The following is an 18,192-nucleotide window of genomic DNA, read 5'->3' on the forward strand; positions in this document are numbered from 1 at the left end:
TCATTAAAAATCCTTTTAAAACTTTTTTATCAACTCCACAAGAAACTCTATATTCATTAACAATCACACTCCATTTCCCCCCAAATCCCACAGCCCTAGAAAACCACTTGTGTGTTTTCTGTCTGTATATATTTGCCTATTCTGAAGGTATTAATAATATATAATTGAATCATACAATAAGTGGTCTTTTGTGACTGGTTTCTCTCATCATGTTTTCAAAATTAATCCATGTTGTAACATGTATCAATACTTCATTTTAATGCTGAATATGATCCATTGTATTGATATACCATATTTTATTTATCTGATCATCACCTTGGCTCAGCTTCCTAGGGGCTGTGGCTCAGGAAGCAGATTGCTATATTCAGGGTGTGTTCGAGGATGGGTTGGTGTATGTGGTTCCATGGTCAAGCACCAGGGGTCAGAAGATAATCACGAAAAGTTCCCATCGTGTTGTGGGTAGAAACAGTGGCTGAGTCTTGGGGCATTTCCTGCTCGCCCCAAGGAGCTGAGTATGAAACACAGGCCTCACCCACACCAGGCAAGGACTATAATGTTGAACTATGCCCCAAGCCTCCAAGTGTCAGGGGCAGAGACACCGTGAGGCTGCAGCAGGCTCTCATCTTCTCTGAGGCCGTACTCTGGTGCAGTCAGTCATCTGCCATCCAGAGAGTTGTGGTGGATGTGCCAACAACCCTAAAGCCCGACATGTGCACAGGCCTCACAGTATGTAAAGTAGAAGCTACTTGGATCACGCCTGGAATAACTCTCTTGTGTAGAATGGAAATGGGAGGCTTTCTCAGCAGACCCTTCTCTTTGTTCTACCTGCTGCAGCGCCTGGGAACCAGCAGCCTGAGACTCTGTCCGTGGTGCTGACAACCATGAACTACTGAAGGCTGGTGAGTTGGGAATCTCACAATTCTTTTATTCCTAAGAGCTAAGCATCATCAGCAGGGAGAAGTGGGGGAAGGGGTTGGGTGTGGTGTATCCCCCACCTCCCTGTCAGGAGCTAGAGGTGATGTGGACATTACTGCAGCAAGTGACACCATAGTCAAGGTACTCACGTGTAGTTTTCAGTGAAAAGCAGTGTCACCACACGAGGGAGCCACATGCATCTTGACTCTCCCTGACCTCAGTGTCCCTGCTGTGGCCAAAGCCTCTTCTCAGGCAGGAGGTGCTGGAACGTGACAGTGGCCTTGTCCTCTCTCCAGCCACCTGGCCAGGAGGCAAAGGACTTTCCAGGACATACTATACGGGCTGGGTTTCAGGACTTTCACCTCATATTTCAGGGGCTGTGGGTAACCCAGCAGCTGTGGGAAACTGACTCCACCAGCTTCTCCAGGTCCCTCCTGAGTGACCTGAGACAGGACCACCCCTCAGATACAGAGTGTCACCCCTCACTTAGGATGGGTGAAATAAACTGCAGGAGGTGCTATTTTTGAGCACTAGCTGTCACAGGAAGTGCTCCAGGTTTGCTGTGTGAGGAAAGGACAGTGCTGTGGGGACAGGTCCCTAGTACCTGGGTACAGAGGAGGGAGCCCTTGAGGCAGCAGCCCAGGGCCAGCAGCTGCTGAGGGAGGAGCCAGAGGAATGAGAGGTGAGGGTCAATGGGAAGTCTGAGTCAGGCCCAGAATCTGAGGACGGGTCTCCTTCCTTCAGGCCTGGGGTCAGCCTGGGGTGGGATCAGGTGGGGAGAAGCCTTGGTATCTTCCAGTTCTTGTGTGGAGCAGGAAACACCCCAGAGCAGCCACCAGAGCTACCCCAACCAGGACCCCAGTCCCAATGCTGGCGAATGTCCCCACAGGAATGCGTAGGGTCTTCTCTTGTGCTGAGAGGAGAAGAGAAAGGGGATGGAGGTCCAGGTCTCAGGGGAACCACGCCAGGCCCTACAGGGGGCCCACATATGGTGGAACCAAATGGCCCTGAGGTCCGAGTGCAGTTTGTCATGTTGCCATCACCAGGTCCTCCTGACTCTGCTTCTGGTGATTTCTTCATGTTTGGGTTTGAAACCCTGGATGTGCTCTAAGCTTGACATTCACAGCAGCTGGGCCACATCCTGCTCATGTTCCTCCTAAGCCTCTTCCTCTTTTCTTCCTTCTATCACAGGACAGTGTTAGAGGGCAGACCCTCGCAGACTGTCTAGCCCAAGGCCCAGCCTCTGGTACAGATCAGAACCAAGGGAACATCCAAGGCACCTAGTTTCTGGGTGGGTAGCCACATTCTCTATCAGCTCTAGCATCTACCCCTTCCTCATGGCTTGAATCCATTGTGGCCCTTGACAGTGAAATACATGAGGAAATGGGTGGGAGGGACCGGGGGCCTCTCACAGATCACAGGGGGCGACTCACAGATGACAGCCAGTCTGAAGGGGTGACTCCTGCTGGAACTGGCGGCCTTGGAGACCTCACACTGATACTCCCCGGCATCCTCCTGTCTGACGGGGTCTATGCTGAGGGTGCTGTGGTCCTGGGACAGCTGCATCCTCTCTGTGAACTGCAGAGTCCGGCTATTGAAGATCTACATGATGGAGATTCCAGAGTCATCTGAGAGGCAGGTCATGACCACAGAGCCTGGGGTTGTGTTGGTGGCCTGGATGGTGGGCTGGTTCACAAGCTCTGTGGAAAAACAGCAAGGAACTGACTGAGATCAGGCCTGAGGCCTGGGCCCTGCTCTTTCCTCAGAGGTGTCTGCCAGGTCTCAGGGCCAACATGATGTGTAAGCTGCCCAGAGGATGAGCTAGATGGTTGAGGCCATGGACAATGGTTGAGGACTCAGAAATAAGATGACCTTGTCATGATCTTGGTTCTGGTATGGCTCAAGTCTATTCTGGGGGAAACTACAAAATGTACCACAATATGTGGACCTTGGACTACACAGCCGACCTCCTGACCTCAGGTTCCTCATCTTAACAAGGAAATTGCTGAACCTCTCTCTGACTCCAAGACACCTCCCTTGATCTCTCTCTGGGATCCAGATGGGACACCTCCTCTCAGTCCCCAGGTCCAGCAACCTCATTATCAGCTGGGTTTCCCCATGGGCTCTTGTGTCTTTTCCTCCAGAACTTCTGTGCTGGTCTTCGCCCATCTTCTGCTGCGCTAACAGAGTACCTGAGCCTGGGTGGCTTATAAAGAAGAGAGGTCTCTTGCTCACAGTTCTGGAGCCTGAGAAGTGCAAGATCAAGGAGCAACATGTGATGAGGGCTCCTTGCTTCATCGTAACAGGGGAAAGAAAACCCATAGTGAGAGAGCACACCAGAGAGGGAGGTGGGGAGGCGGCCACACTCACCCTTTATCAGGAAACCAGGTCAGCAGCACTTGGTCAGCAGCATTGCTGCTTCTGGAGCAGCAGCATTGCTCCTTTCACAGGGACCTGTCTCCTTCCTTGAGGCCACACCTCAGATCCCTGTTGCACTGGGAGTTCACGTCCCAGCACGTGCTCTTTTGGGGGCACATTCACAGCACAGCAGTGATTCTATAAAAGTGTGTTGGCCATTTCTGGAACGTGCTGCCATGTACGTTGGGGAAGGAGGGAGTATCAGGCCTGTCCACCTCTGGCTCCAGGGAGGACTTGCATGGAGTGGGGCAGGTATGGACTTCTTGTTCACTAGGAACTGAGGACGGCCCAGCCTAACCCTAACCCTCATGGCTTAAGATCTGTTTTGGTTCAAACGTAAATAATTTCTCAATGAAAGATGGAATGGACATGCTGGTCCATGAAGGAACCACCTCAGTGAATGAAATCTCTAGAGGTGATCACAGCACTGACAGAAGCCCTGACCTCCTACCTTCTTGCAAATATCCACTTTTGCCACTGTCCTTCCTTCCCCCACCGGTACTCCATGAGTGAAGCCCTTGTCTCTCCAGGTGTAAGTCACTCACTGCTCTCCACGGTGGGCCACATGTCCAGGCCTCCACAGCCTCATGCAGCTGACTCAGAGGTGTCTGCTACAAGGTTGACTTTTCCCATTTCTGTACCCCTGACTCTGGAGAGGCTCAGCTTTCATGGGCGACATGACAGCTGAATTCAGGACCACCCTCCTAGGTAGCATCTCACACTGACTTGTTCCACCCCAGATAGAGTTAGAGAAAAGCCTGTCTTTGAGTGAGCTGGGAGAAGAGCCCAAAGCAGAGCTCTGAGGTTCCCATGTGCTATCTGAAGGAAATTTCCTCATCTTTTTAGGATAAAAATAATGTGTTTGTCAAAGGCTTATGTGTTCTTGTAGCTAACAGAGGAGGTAAAAGGAAACAAAGAAGAGACAGAAAGAGGCCCGGTGTGGTGGCACAGTCCTATAATCCCAGTGGCTCGGGAGGCTGAGGCAGAGGATTGTGAGGTCAAAGCCAGCCTCAGCAATTTAGCAAGGCACTAAGCAACTCAGCTTGCATGAATTAATTTACTCTTGGTGTTCTTGGTGAATTAATTTAAACTAATCACAATTGCCTGACCTAAAGCTTGGTCTAGAGGAGCTGCCCAGATGAAGAACATTCATTGTAGGTGGCCCCTAAGAGAGGACTCCCCGGGCTCAATCCCTGCTGGCTGGGCACTGTCAGGAGTATGTTCTCTTTTATTCCTCCTGCTGGACACACTGACTGTCCTGTGCACTCTCCTAAGTCCCCAAAGCAGTTGGCTAATGACCTTGAGAACCTGTGTATCTGTGCTTTTCATGCTGTCTCAGGTGAGAGACTAGTCCTTGCCCTGATCCCAGTGTGATTCTTGGGGCTGAGCCCTGCTGCTGACCAGTTCCAGGCGTTCTGAGGTCTGGAAAGTCTGAAAATCACTCTTCTTTGTGAGCCTTGAGCACAAGTCCAAAGCCATCCCTGGCCACATCTCCCTAGGGTGACCTGAGTCAGGAGCCTTGGACAGGGACGTGGGGCAGAGATTTCCCTGAGCTGAGCAATCTGTGAGTTTCCCAGGGCCCCTCAGGCCAGGTCCTAACCTGTCTTACATGGTCTTTCTCAGGCCAGATTCAGGAGGACTCTGCCTGGGCTGAATCGTCCATCAGATGCTCCTTCTCTCTGCTGGTGGATTCAGGTGAAGGATCCTCATGGATTGAATTCTGTCTGCACTGCGTGTGTCCTGCACTAAATGCTCAAAACCCACTGTGGGGATGTAATGCAGAGGGGGAGGAAGGCAGAGCCCATTCTCAGGGTCCTGTGGTGCAGGGGAATTAACCCCTCTCGCACCCAGAGGACCTGCAGGATCACTCACAGTATATGTGGAACAGCCCAGTTGCTTCTTCATTCTCAAAATTGCCCTTTATGTCTGGAGAGTATAGAATCCTGTGTCCTCCTGGGTCACATTCAGGAATCTCAAGGGTGCACAGGGGTACATTGTCTCTTGACCACTGTATGTAATAGCTCTGGGTTAATTATTTGAATGACTACTAAGTATGATGCAATTTGGCGGCTCTGGTCTGCTTCTTCCCCTTTGTACCAGTGATAGCTTAGGAGATTCTCTGACCCATTGTGGGCAAGTAGAACATTTTTGCCTCCACAGCATTAAAGGGCCTGGTTCAAAAGAGTTGGGCATTGGTGGGCCGGTTCCAGAAAAGTGAGACTAGGAGGGAGGAGAGAGCAATCCATCAATGCTGGGACCTCTGAATTGGGTGGGAGATGGGGGCCTACGTCCTCAGCAGATGTCTTCACCTCAGCCTTGGGGTGTGTGTGTGTCTGTGGATCAAGGTCGGCAGCATCATGTCCATTCTTTCACACTGATGAACTCATGTGTTAATCTGTTAAGAACACATTTCCCTGGTACCCATAACCTCACTCCTCAGTGCCCTCAGATCCTTGGGCACGCTCCTCCCCTGACTACCTCCGTACAGACCCCGGTCTTCCCTTCTGACATTTTCCTGCTCTCTGCCCTGTGTGCCTCTTGTCAGCACCTGACTTCACCTCCTTGATGTCCTTGTTGGCCTGTCATCCTGCCTAGTAGAAGGAGAGCTCTGTGAGGACAGGGCCTAGTCTGGTCCTTGCTGTAGCCCAGGGCCTGTAAAAGGCTCAGACACCTGTGGATGAAGGAAGCAGCGTCCCCGCCCTGCGCAACCAGGTGTTTATTTGCCAATTTCTGAGGTTGGTGGCTACAGAAATTATTTCCTGCCCCAATTGTGTTTGTATTTGGAGATCTACCCTAACACAGTTTTTAACATGAATTTTCGAAATGTAATGACCAGTGATGATTATGCTGGAAAAGAGAATAGAACTTCTCTTCCCCCTTTATCTGTTCCGGGTCACTGAGAATTTCCAATTGCTGAGACTTCTGCCCTGCTTTTGTCTCCTCTCCCTCAGGCTAAAGCAGAAGCCCTCTGTCCCTTGGGAAGGTCTTATTCTTCCCAGGAGACTCAACCAGACTCTATGCTCCCATTTTCCTGTCCACTCCCAGAGAATGATCCCCTCCCCTGCGAGCATGAGTCCCTCCCAGAGGTTGTGTCCTCTGTGGGGAGAAGCTGATGGGGGCTCCCTGGTCTTTGTTGCCTGCTCTGTCCTCCCTGTGTGGAGAAGAGACCTGATCAGCTCTGCTGTCCTTCCTTCCTCAGTGCCAAGCCTCCTTCAGGGGTCACATTCCAGGGTCACATGGACTGGAGGTGGGGACTCTGACTAGGAAGCCTCTCTGTCCCCTCTCAGTCCTGCCTTCTGTCCCTTCTTCCCCTTTTCCTGTGTTACATTTCAGTCCTCTACAACACACTTTGAGAAGCAAGGGTGATTGAGATCCTTTCTCCTGAGAAACAGCACTGACCTCGGCTGTGTCCTGGCTTTGGGGCTGCCAGCACCATGCAAGGAGCTCTTGAGGTCCCCAAACCAGGGGTGTATTCCCTTTGTGATGTAGAAAACTGCCTCACACTCAGTCTTCCCCATATTCTCAAATGCTCTGTGAAGGTAGGAGTAACTACTCCCTGCAGGAAGGTGACGGAGGTGGAGATGGCGGTGGAACTGGAAAGGGGGCTGCTGAGTAATGGATGGTGAGAGGTGTTCTCTGTCTCTGGCATCACCAGCCTGGTCTCTGATCTGAGGACAGGAATGGTTGCTCAGAAGGAGTTGCAGGTCTTGGGTGTGCAGGTGGGGAAGGTGACTTGCATGTCCTGAGAAGGAAAGGAGGTGGGTGTTTAGTAGCCATGGGCCCTGTTGTCCTTGTGAGAAGGTTTCAGGGAGCCCCTCCCTCTCTGTGTTTTAGCTGTGCTGTGGCTCTGTTTCCCATGTCCTCCCTGGGTGGCCTCTTTCCTCTGTCTGGCTGACTTTTTTGTGATCACTGTGCCTTTTCCCATGGGTGATTCAGGAGGAAGACTCCTGGCAAATGGACAGGAACTCCTATCAGAACAGGGTCCTCAGAGGTCCAGGAGGGAGTCTCGTGGCAGAGCGGGCATATGGGAGGTCTCAGCAGGATCTGTGGGGGCAGATTGGAAATCAGGCTCCATCTCTACCCCTGAACCAAAACCAACTTCATGTCTGGGGATCAATTTCCTGAGTCTTAACTGTGTTTTCATATGTCGCCCCCTAGAGGTCATAAGGAGACCTGCGGCCAGTGTCCATTGCTGCTGCAAGGATCCTGACCAGGATCCAAATGATCTGACCTCCAGGTCGCAGGGTGGATGTCCCACATCCAGTTTACTGCAAGTCCCCAGGCCATCCTACTCCATCCACGGAGGGTGGGTATATGCAGAGAATGACAGTTGTTTTGGGAACTCCTGGTCCAGCATTGAAAGAACTGTGTGCTCAGGGCATGAGCTGCCTCAGGAGAACTCACCTGTCTCTGAGGTTTCAAAGGGCGGTCTGGGGACATGTCATCTGAGACTTAAGGGAGAGGTCACCATCCAGGAACTGCGTCTGTACTTGATTGATCAGTCCATATATCCTTAGATCTTCCTGCTAGGGGTCATAAGGGATTTGAAGATTATCTGGCGAGGGTGATAAACTTCTTCCCTAAAGACTTTAGAAAATTGGGGCTGGGTTTGTGGCTCAGTGGTAGAGCGTTTGCCTGGCATGTGTGAGGCACTGGGTTCAACTCTCAGCACCACATATAAGGTCTTGCTATGTTTCCCAGACTGGTCTCAAATCCTGGGCTCACGTGATCCTTCCGACTCAGCCTCCTGAGTAGCTGGGAATACCAGCCCACCACCAGTCCTGGCTTTAACAGTCCTAATTATGGACTTTCCATTCCCAGGAAATTTGACAGTATGTAGGATTTTTTTTTTAAAAATGAAGTACATACAATATCTTCACTTTGTTTCCTGAGGAGCTATATGAAAGCGTTGTCTCTCATGAAGGAGCTGAGAATCGTGAATCACTGGCACATACAATCAGGAGCAGTGGCGTTCCATGCTGATGGGCACTCTGAGGTTTTGGAACATAATTTTGCTGTTGGAGTTGTTTGCTTCCCTGCCCCTTGTAATTTTTAATGTAGCTACATTTCCACTAGCCTTAGTTTATCATCTGTGAATCTGGAACCCTGTGAACTGGGACATCTCGAGCTAGGGAGAGCCCTGGGGAGCAACCCTCACTCTTCAGGGGACCAGAGAGACATACTCCTCAGCTTCTGTCACAGCTGCAGCAGGTGGCATTGGGGGTCAGGAATACCTATAATCATGTAACAGATTGAAAGCGGACGTGGATAGTAATTTGCACCAGGCCATGATGCTCTGGATAATGCGGAAGGAAGGGCCCTTTGCTTAAAAGTGAACAGAATGCCCTGGAGCCAGGTGTGATGGCACATGCCTGTAATCCCAGCAGCTCAGGAGGCTGAGGCAGAAGGATTATGAGTTCAAAGTCAGCCTCAGCAACTTAGTGAGGCCCTAAGCAAGTCAATAAGAGTCTGTCTCTAAATAAAATATTTTAAAAAAGAACTGGGGATGTGGCCAGGTGGTTGAGTGCCCTGGGTTCAATCTTCAGTACCAAAATAAATAAATAATTAAAATCAAGAATGCACTAGAATGCCCCTTCAAGGGAAGAGTATCAGTAAGTGTGACGCATGTCTTACTCTTCTAGACTCATTGTTAATGCCATGTTTTGAAATCTGTAGCTTAAGGAAATGGGAAGAGCTGACCACACAATGTGGATTTGAGTGAACTCTCATGTGCATTTAAGCTTTTATACATTCACGTGGAACACCTTCTCTATGCACAGCAATGCAAATTCCCCTTGTCCATTTCTACTGGTCATCCCTGTATGCAGTGTGAGAGTCATATTTTCCCCAAAGAATGGAAAGGTCTTGAGAACTCCCCTTTGGTCTCTGTAAAAAGTATCCAAATGTTGCTGGTTACAATGTTGGGACCCCAGGTGGAGGTCTGTTCAAGGTAGTGTGAAGGAAGCTGTCCTTGAGAAATGCGTCCCTCCAGATCACCTGCAGAAGGTGCCTCTTGGGTCTAAGACCATATTGGGATGGGTGAGGGACAGCAATGGAGGTCAGGAATAAGGACATCAAGTCCAAGAGTGGGCAGCAGACTCATTCAGAGCCTGAGAGGAGATGGGTGAATGTGAGGACCCTACAAGCTCCCCTCCCCTCTGTCCCCTGAGGAAAGAGCAGCCAGCCTCCTGTGGCTCCGAGCAGGCCCAGGGTTGGGGCAGCAGAGGGCTGCAGGCCCACGGGGCTGGTGTGAAACCCCAGCTCTGTCCAGTCACCTGGTCTGTTTTGGGGTCGAGTCTACTCAATGAATGACCCACAGGCTGCAGTTCTGACATGAAGAGGAATCCATGTGCTGTCCTTTCCTCTTCCTAAGACATTTCTTCCTGGCGTAGAACCGGACTTGGCCTTCTTTGCTCAGAGGCCTCCTGAGGTGGTGAGAGGGCCCAGGGACTGTCCAGGGTGCTGGGTGAGGGCGCAGGTCACTGGCTTCCTCTTCCCGGAGTCCACAGAGCTCCCTGCATCCTTGATGTCATGGAACCCAGCAGGTGTCACTGATGTGTGGCTACAGACCCTTGGAAGCCCACAGTGCTGTGGAGGTTTGGACAGCCACCTGGAAGCATCTTCTCCAGGGACATCAAGTGATTGATGGTGACCAGCACCAGTCAGTGTCTGTCCCTCTTACACTCAGTTCTTCCAACAAGAGGGGGAGGGTTTCATCTGTCAAGTTGTTTCGGAAGTCTGTGTAGTCCAGTGAGTCTCAGCCAGGGGCCATTTTGCCACCAAGGGGACATCTGGCAGCGTCTGGAGACACTTTCAATTGTCACAGCTGGGGGAAGGAGTCCTACTGGACTTAGTAGGTAGAATCCCAGATGGTGCTAAACACCCCACAGCACAGTCCCCAAGGATGACAGTGGAGAGCAGAGGGGAGCCTGCCCTGTGCCCTTCCCGACCTCCCCAGAGCCGCCCTCACCCTGCTCCTCCCACCCCTCACCACCACTCCCCCCATTACCCCCCTCTGCTCGCATCTTCAGTTCCATCCTCTGCAGGTGCCCTTTGCCAAAGGCAGCCCTCACCTGCCCTCTCTGGGCCCCTCTGCGCGACTGGCAGGAAGCGTCCACTAGAGGGCGCGCGCACTCTTCCCTGAGCTCCGGGGAGCCTCGCTGGCCTCAGACCAGTGCAGCTGCTTTTCCTGCCTCAATTCCAGTGCTGGGTGGGGCTGCAGATTTGCCCTGGAGGAAGCCCCTGGGACAGGCACGAGGGACCCCAGGGAAGAACCTTACGTAGGAGGGTGGGGTCTCTGACCCGTGACCTGAAACCAATGCCAGGACCCAGGTCAGTGGGCAGGGGGAAGGTCCCAGACTTAGTGGCTGGACACTCAGGGTCCTGAAACCCCTGCCCGAGTGACCACTAGGGGAAATGACTGTGAGCCTGTGTCCCTAAAGGCTGTGTCACTTAGGATTTGTGTACATGCTTGTCAGCGGACCGCTGACAAGGACCTTCTACAATGGGAGACGGGTCCTCCCAGGTATCTTCACTTGGAAAAATCAGGAGGGACGTGACCGCCACCAGGCACAGATGCCCATCAGGGCCTGAGGGAGCAGGAGGTCTGTGGGCTTCTCTGTCGCCCCTGAGTCAGGACCAGGAAGTTGGTGTGTGTGGTCCTGCCCGCCCCACCTCAGCAGGATCCGTTACTGGTTGTCAGTTCCCACACCCCCTCGCAGGGCAGAGGAGGATCTGGAACCTTCCCTGAAGTCATCAGTGGAGGAAGACAGGTGAGTTAGGAGATGGAGGTGGGAGAGGTGGGTTGATGGGCGACCAGGAGGCGCCAGCCTCTGAGTGCTGCGGCTGACCGTGGTCAGAGCTCCTCTGGGAACCGGCCCTGTCCCTGCAAAGGTTCAAGACCGTCCCACCTCTGTGCTCCTCAGTCCGTTCCTGAGCTCCTAGCCACAGCCACCCTCACCTCTGAGGCCCTGGGTCCTGCACCAGCACTTTGTCCCATCTCACTGTGAGCTCTGTGAGTGCCCACCTCTTCCTACCCAAGGTCTTCAGAGTGGCTGTCGTTACACCCCTGTCCCCACGAGGGTAAGTGGCCGGCTGAAGGCAGAGTCCTCCTTCCTGTTGGGCTGTAGGACCAGCACTTGGCCCGTGAGTCCTGCTTATCAGTGAATCCCCAGGAGGTGGCGGCTGCTGAACAAAGCCAGGGAGCCAGGAACTGGGGTGGGCAGGACTCAGGAATGACTGAACTTGTTGGCAGGTGGCTTGTGCCCTGGGAACCTTAAATTTAATGGGGAATGTGAGGTGTTTTCTTACTGTTCAGGCTTTAGAGTTTGGAACTGCAGGTTCCCCTGGAATGTCACTGTCAGCCTCAATGCTGTGCATGTATGGCACAGGCTTCAGATTCCTCACTCTGGTGCAGGGTGGTATTGGGAGCACCATCTGCCTGGCCCAGGGGACCCTCTGCTTGTGCAGCTGCTGCAGACAGATGTGCTCTCTGTTGGGAAGAGGGCTCCTTCCTCCCTGGGCCTCCTGATCCCAGCTCCCTGATGCCCCACCCTCCTGGCAGACCCAGCAATCACCCCCATGTCAGCCCTCACAGAGGTCCTGAGCTGAGCTGAGCTGACTGCCCAAGGGGCATCGTGCTTGTCATTGGCTCTGTGTGCTCCTGATGTCTGCCTGGTGCTGTCCAAGATCCTGCAGGTACCCTGAGGAGAGCATGTGTGTGGGACTGGCACCTACACAGGAGTGTGCTATCGGAGTGTGGGAATTTGAAAGCCATTCAACAAATATTTATTTACATGCAAGGATTCAAGGGGCAGGACTCGTTATTGTAACAATGGTTCATGCTGTAGGTAGACTCGTGCTCTTCATTGCCCATTCCCTCCCTGTGTTAGATGACACATCCCTAGCTTTTGCCACTGAGCTTACTACTCCATCTATTAGAAGGGGAGTGTGTTCCCCTTCCTCCTGTTTATCCTGGGCTTGGCCATGAGACTTGCTTAGGCCGATGGGCTACAGGAAGAGATGATCATGCACCTGTGTCTTCCTAGTGCCCCATGAGTCTGGCAGATCAGAGAAGGGCAAAGACTCATTTCATCTCTGAACAGAAAGACCAGACCTCAGGGACCTGCATCCTGAAGAACAGGCAGGAGCTGCTCCCACCCTGTCCTGGTCTCCCGGGAAAGAGCAGCAGCCTCCCCAAGGTAGACTTGAGGATGTGCTGACGCTGCAGGGCCTGGGCCCCAGGTCTTGCTCCAGGCTGACTAGTCTGGGTCTTCTGCAGAGGGGTGACTTTGGCAGTCATCATGGGACACAAGGTAAGCACCTCCTGTCATACATGGAAGAGCAGGACCTCGTCCCCTATCTCCAGTCCTGGGGGTCAGGAATATTCCCGATGCATCTCTCAATCTCTCAGACTCGTGAGTTAGGAGATGGAGGTGGGAGTGGTTGATTGATGGGCAGCCAGGAGGCATGCAGTCCTCAGAGGCTCAGCTTCTCCAGTCACACCTCAGAGGATGCAGCCATGCCAGGGCTGTCCAGGGGCACTTGGAGAAGGACCCAGGAAGTGGGCTGGGCAGGGCAGGAAGAGAGGGGCTCACAAGCCCAACTGAACAGATTGTTCCTCTTGGTCAACAACTCTGGGACATGCCCTGGGATGGCCCTGGAGCCCCACTTTTCTCAGAGTCCACTGTCCCATGGTCCTCTCTGGGGAGAGGGCGGCTTCCCTGACTTGCCATTCTGGCTTCTGTGCCTTCCTCAGGCCCAGGGCCTGCCCCATCACCAGAACTCTCTCTCCCAGCCTCCCCCTCCCACCAAGCACATTCCATGGTCCCCTCCCAGCACCACAATCAGGTGACCACACACAGCCTCCCCAGAGCGCCCCTTGCATGTGGTCAGAGTCCTGGGTGCTCTGGGGGCCTGTGGGACAGACACAGTGAGAACTCAGTCCAAGGGGCCTGCCTGCTCACTTATCAGTCTCCCGCCTGGGTGAGGATGCTGGGGTGTTCATCTCCTGGGGGTTCTGCATCCTCTCCCTTCTCTTGAGTTCCTTTAGCTAGCTCTGTGGGGTCGGACCTATTCCTATGCTCAGGACAGAGATGCTGAGGTGGCCATGTACTCCCTGGGAACAGGTGTGGAGGGAGGGCATGAGGTCACCACCCTGGCCATGTGATTGGGGGTCTGAGGCCTGGGGAGTAAAGAGAGTGTCAACCTACCATCCAGGGCAGGGGAACACAGAGGCAGCTTCATGTCAACTGGGGGTTAGGGGTATACAGTTCCTAGAACCCTGTGGGGAGAGAGATCCCAGAGGGAGAGACCCGGGTCCGGGGGAGGATGGAGGCCAGACCCTCTGTGGATTACCTGTGGTCCCTTTCTCTATCTTAGTGAGTGAAGAGCACTCCCCAACCCTGCTTTTTTTTTTGGTGCCGGGGTTGAACTCAGGGGCACTCAACCACTGAGCCACATCCCAAGCCCTTTTTTATGTATTTTATTTAGAGACAGGGTCTTGCCGAGTTGCTTGGGACCTCACTAAATTGCTGAGGCTTGCTTTGAACTCAAAGTTCTCCTGCCTCAGCCTCCTGAGCTGCTGGGATTACAGACGTGAGCCACCATGCCTGACTCAGTGCAGGGCTTGATAGGATTTTCCATTTAATTTTACTAACTATTCACAACAACTTTATAAAGTAAGAGAATTATAACTATTATTTAAGTAAGGAGAAAATTTTTATTTCTGATTTAGCCCATAGGAGGAGATAAAGGTCACTCATATCTGAGTCTAAAGGAGTCATACCATAGTCTAAGGGGGTCACTTGCTGGAACTGATGGAGTTGGGAACCTCACACTGATACTCCCTGGCATCCTCGTGTCTGACGGGGTCTATGCTGAGGGTGCTGTGGTCCTGCGACAGCTGCATCCTCTGTATGAGCTGCAGGCTGTGGTCATTGAAGGTCCTCATGATGGAGATTCCAATGTCATCTGTGAGGCAGGTCAGGACCTCAGGGTCCTCTTCCGTGATGCACACTTTGCTGGCCAGGATGGAAGGCTGTGCCACTGGATCTGTGGATAAACAGCAGAGGACCCCCTGAGAGTGGGACTGGGGCCTGGACCAGGCTCTTTGCTCGGAGATCTCAGTCAGCTCTTGGTGCCCACAGTGAGCAGGGTAAGGCCGGCAAGATGATGGCTCTGACCCTCTTAGGAGGTTGAGCATCTTTGTTCAGGTGATTATCTGTGAGGAGAGGGCAGCCCCTCCTTCTGCTCCCAGATCAACAGGGAGACCCCTGTCTGGACCCCTGAACATCTCTGTAGGATCTGCACTAGGAACCTCTTCTCAGCCCCCTGTGCCCAGAACCTCATCATCAGGTAGAATTTTTCTCCTATAAACTCCTGTGTGACTCTTTTTGGACTTTATAAAATATTGGGGCCTGTTCTTTATTTGTACTTGGGTGTATTTTGAGGAGATCCGGTTTGGCAGTCCTATCCATCTCTGGGGCCAGGAAAGTTTTACAGAAAATATGATGGCATTTACTTTTTATAAAATCATTTGTTAGAGAACAAAGATGGCCCAGAAAGGTCTCATGACTGAAGAGTTGGAGAAGCTCCAACCTAAGAATTTCTCCACCTAAGAGGACATTGACTTCCCGGCCTGTGGATTGAATGTCACAATGAAGGAACTCTTTAGTGGGAAATAGTGGCAGTTTGAACAAAAGACTGGCACTCTTAGGAAGAGAGGAAATCACTTCCATGCAATAAAGGCCACATGTGAAAATCTCAGGTAACATAATACTCCGTGGGGAAACACTGAAAGCTTTGGCGCTAAGGCCAGGAACCAGACAAAGCTGTTCATTGTCTTTCATCACTTCTAGTCAACGTAACACTGGAACAATTAGACAAAGAAAAGAAAAGAAAGCCATTTTAAGAGACCAGGAAGAAGAAAATCTCTGTACACAGATAACATGATGTAGGGTTTAGGTAACTGCTCTGCAGACAACAGTCAGAAGATTGCCCTGTGGTGCCTTTGATCCCTGCAAAGACATCTTTCCACCTGAGCTGGCTTCTCTCACCTCGCACTAACCTGAGTCCTAAAGAACCAGGCAGGAGTGGGTATCCTGGGCAGATGCAGGATCTGAGAGCTCAGAGAATATGGGGCTGCCTGGGCTGGGTCCGAGAGAAGCACAAACTTTCTAACATGTGAATTTAGTTGCAGTGTTTGGTCATCAACAGACCTGGGACAGGAAGTCAGAGCCCCCCACACCTCTCCTGGTCCTCACTGACTGGCTGCCTAACTGGCCTTGAGACATGTGGGTGCTGAGTCCTTCCAACTGCACAGACGTCCCTGCTCAGCCTTTTCAAAGCTGTCCTAGAGGTGGGTCATTATGCAGACCAGGAGTTAAAGCAGAAATAGCACACAGGACACCAAGAACAGGTCTGGAGCTCTGGTGAGTACCACGACCACAGGATCTTGAGCAGGGGCAGTTACCCAGGTCTCGAATAGTGGGTGACCCATGCAAAGTAGAGCAGAGTCCCAGGAATGTTCTAGAAAGAGAGGGGGGTGAGCAGGCAGCACTGGCAGCACTGGCTGGCTTTGGAGCAGAACCATGTTCTCTGTTCATGGCCTTTAACATCCCTTCTCTCACTGCAGAGGGCAGGTGAGGCCCTTGTGAATCTTTCCTGAAATACAGGTGTATGTTTTCACACAGAAGAATGAGCCAATGGAAGGGGGAGCATGGCCTGCTGGCCCTGATGGGCCATGTGTGCTCATCATATATGGGACAGAAATTTGAGGAGAAGCTACATTTTTTCCCATATGTGGAAATTGTTATCAATACCCAAGGGTCTGACTGATTCTGGAAGGAATAATTCTCTAGCAAATAGCAAAAGCCTTATGGGTCTTGGCTCCCTGGAGGAACATGGAATTGTACAGTGATCAGAATTCCCAAGAATCTACATCCCGATCCCAGTCTCTGAAGGGATTATGGATCATTGGTTCATTCTCATCTCCAGCAGCCGTTGAAATTGGTGACATTTGGACCCTGGCTGATTGCAGGGTGTAAAGCAGGCAAAGTCGTTTCCTCTATACCGTGGAGCTGTGGAGGCCTATGAAGAAAGGATCAAGGACTGGTCTTGGGGTCCATGGTCACCTAATGAGGACTCAAGGCTGGAGGGGAGGGCAGGGCTGTGTCTGCACACAGACCTGGTGTGACTCTGATCTGCCAGTCATGGTCAATGTGACTCTCATTCAGTGACTTGAGTCCTGTGCCCAAGTTTTCTCTCACTTAAGTAGGATAAATGATATTTGACTTCAGGTTGTCTTTGAGTTGGCCTTAAAATATTCATAGCACCTGACTTAAAGCTTGGCATAGAGAAGCTGCCCAAATAAACGGAATCTATTATTATTGGGTTCCATGAGAGAGGTCCCCAACAAGGGGACATAATGCAGAGGAAGAAATAGACTTACAGTCCTGTGTGTGTGTAGTGGAATTAACCCCAGCCCACCCCCAGGGGTCACAGAGAATCACTCACAGTATACACAGAACTGTCTAGTTGCTTCCATAGAGAATCATTCATGGTACACACAGAACTGTCCAGATGCTTCTTCAGCCTGAAGATCACTACTTATGGTTTGTAGAGTGTAGAATCCTGTGTCCTTCAGGGCAACCTTCTGGAACAGCAGGGATCCATTGGGGTATATGGTCTCTCGACCACTGTAGGCAGGCCCTGGGATAATTCCCTGAGTGGCCGGTAGGTATATTGCGATTTGATGGCTGTCAACCCCTCTTTCCCCTTTGTACCAGGTGTAGCCTTTGACGTTATGTGACACATTGTGGACAAGTAGAAGAACATCGGTCCCTTCATCAGCATGGAAGGGCACAGGTTCAATAGCAAGTTGTGCAGTGGTGGGCAGGTTCCAGAAGGTTAAAAGTGAGGCTAGACGTGAGGAGAGAGAAGTCCATCAGTATTTGGTGGAAAGATGGAGCTCTGAGTCCTCAGCAGGTGTCTTCATCCCTCAACCTTGGAACCTGGAGTGAGTGAGTTTGTGTGTGTGTGTGTCAAGGTCAGCAGTATGACCCCCATTTCTTAAGCACCCCTGAACTTGTCCTTTCCTCTGGAATGGTATTCCCTGGGTGTCTGCAAGGCTGGCCCCTCAGTGCCCTCAAATTCCTGCTCACACTCAGGGCGTCCTGGGCCCTGACCACCTCCTTACAGACCCCGGGTCTTCCCTTGACATTTCCCTGCTCTCTGACCTGCATGACTCTTGTCAGTACCTGGCTTCACCTTCTCCATGTCCTTGCTGCCCACTAGAAGGAGAGCTCTGTGAGGACGGGGCCTAGTCTGACCCTTGCTGGAGCCCAGGGCCTGCAACAGGCTCAGTCACCTGTGGATGAAGGAAGCAGAGTCCCCACCCTGAGTGGCCAGGTGTTCATTTTCCAACTTTTGAGTTTGGTGGCAATAGACAATGTTTAATGCCCCAATACAGTTGTTAATATCAATTTTCAAAATATATTGATGATTAAATTGGGAAAGAATAATAGAACTTCTCTTCCCCCTTTATCAGTTTCGGGTCACTGTGAGTTTCCTGTTGCTGAGGCTTTTGTTCTGCTTTTGTGTTCTCTCTCCTTAGGCTCCAAACAGGGGCCCTGCATTCCCTGTGAGGGTCTTGTCCTCCCCAGGAGACCCCAGCCAGTCTCTGTGCACCTGTCTTCCCTCCTGCTCCCAGGGAATTGTCCCCTTACCTGCAAGCAGGAGCCCCTGCCAAGGGACATGTCCTCTGTGGGGAGAGGCTGAGGGGGGCTCCATGGTCTCTGCTGCCTGCTCCATTTTCCGTGTGTAGAAAAGAACTTGGGTTCCAGACCTGTTCCCAAGCAG

At 51.9% G+C, this 18,192-nt stretch overlaps 1 protein-coding gene and 1 long non-coding RNA gene across 2 annotated transcripts; one reads left to right on the forward strand and one right to left on the reverse strand.

Moving 5' to 3' along the window:
* Window positions 1-1,631: 1,631 nt before the first annotated feature.
* Window positions 1,632-18,123, reverse strand: LOC306648501 (cell adhesion molecule CEACAM21-like; the record flags this gene model as incomplete). The annotated part of the gene is made up of 6 exons (XM_079118696.1): window positions 1,632-1,828; window positions 2,328-2,517; window positions 2,563-2,615; window positions 14,143-14,385; window positions 16,903-17,253; window positions 18,060-18,123. 6 exons carry the CDS (start codon window positions 18,121-18,123, stop codon window positions 1,668-1,670), a joined length of 1,062 nt encoding a protein of 353 aa, XP_078974822.1. The 3' UTR covers window positions 1,632-1,667.
* On the forward strand, window positions 10,871-12,038 carry LOC306647583. Its single transcript, XR_013760128.1, has 3 exons — window positions 10,871-11,105; window positions 11,259-11,415; window positions 11,897-12,038. It is a non-coding gene; the product is annotated as an uncharacterized lncRNA (long non-coding RNA).
* Window positions 18,124-18,192: the final 69 nt, after the last annotated feature.

Source organism: Sciurus vulgaris (assembly GCF_902686455.1).
Source record: "Sciurus vulgaris genome assembly, chromosome: 17".
In the NCBI taxonomy this organism is placed as follows: Eukaryota; Metazoa; Chordata; class Mammalia; order Rodentia; family Sciuridae; genus Sciurus; species Sciurus vulgaris.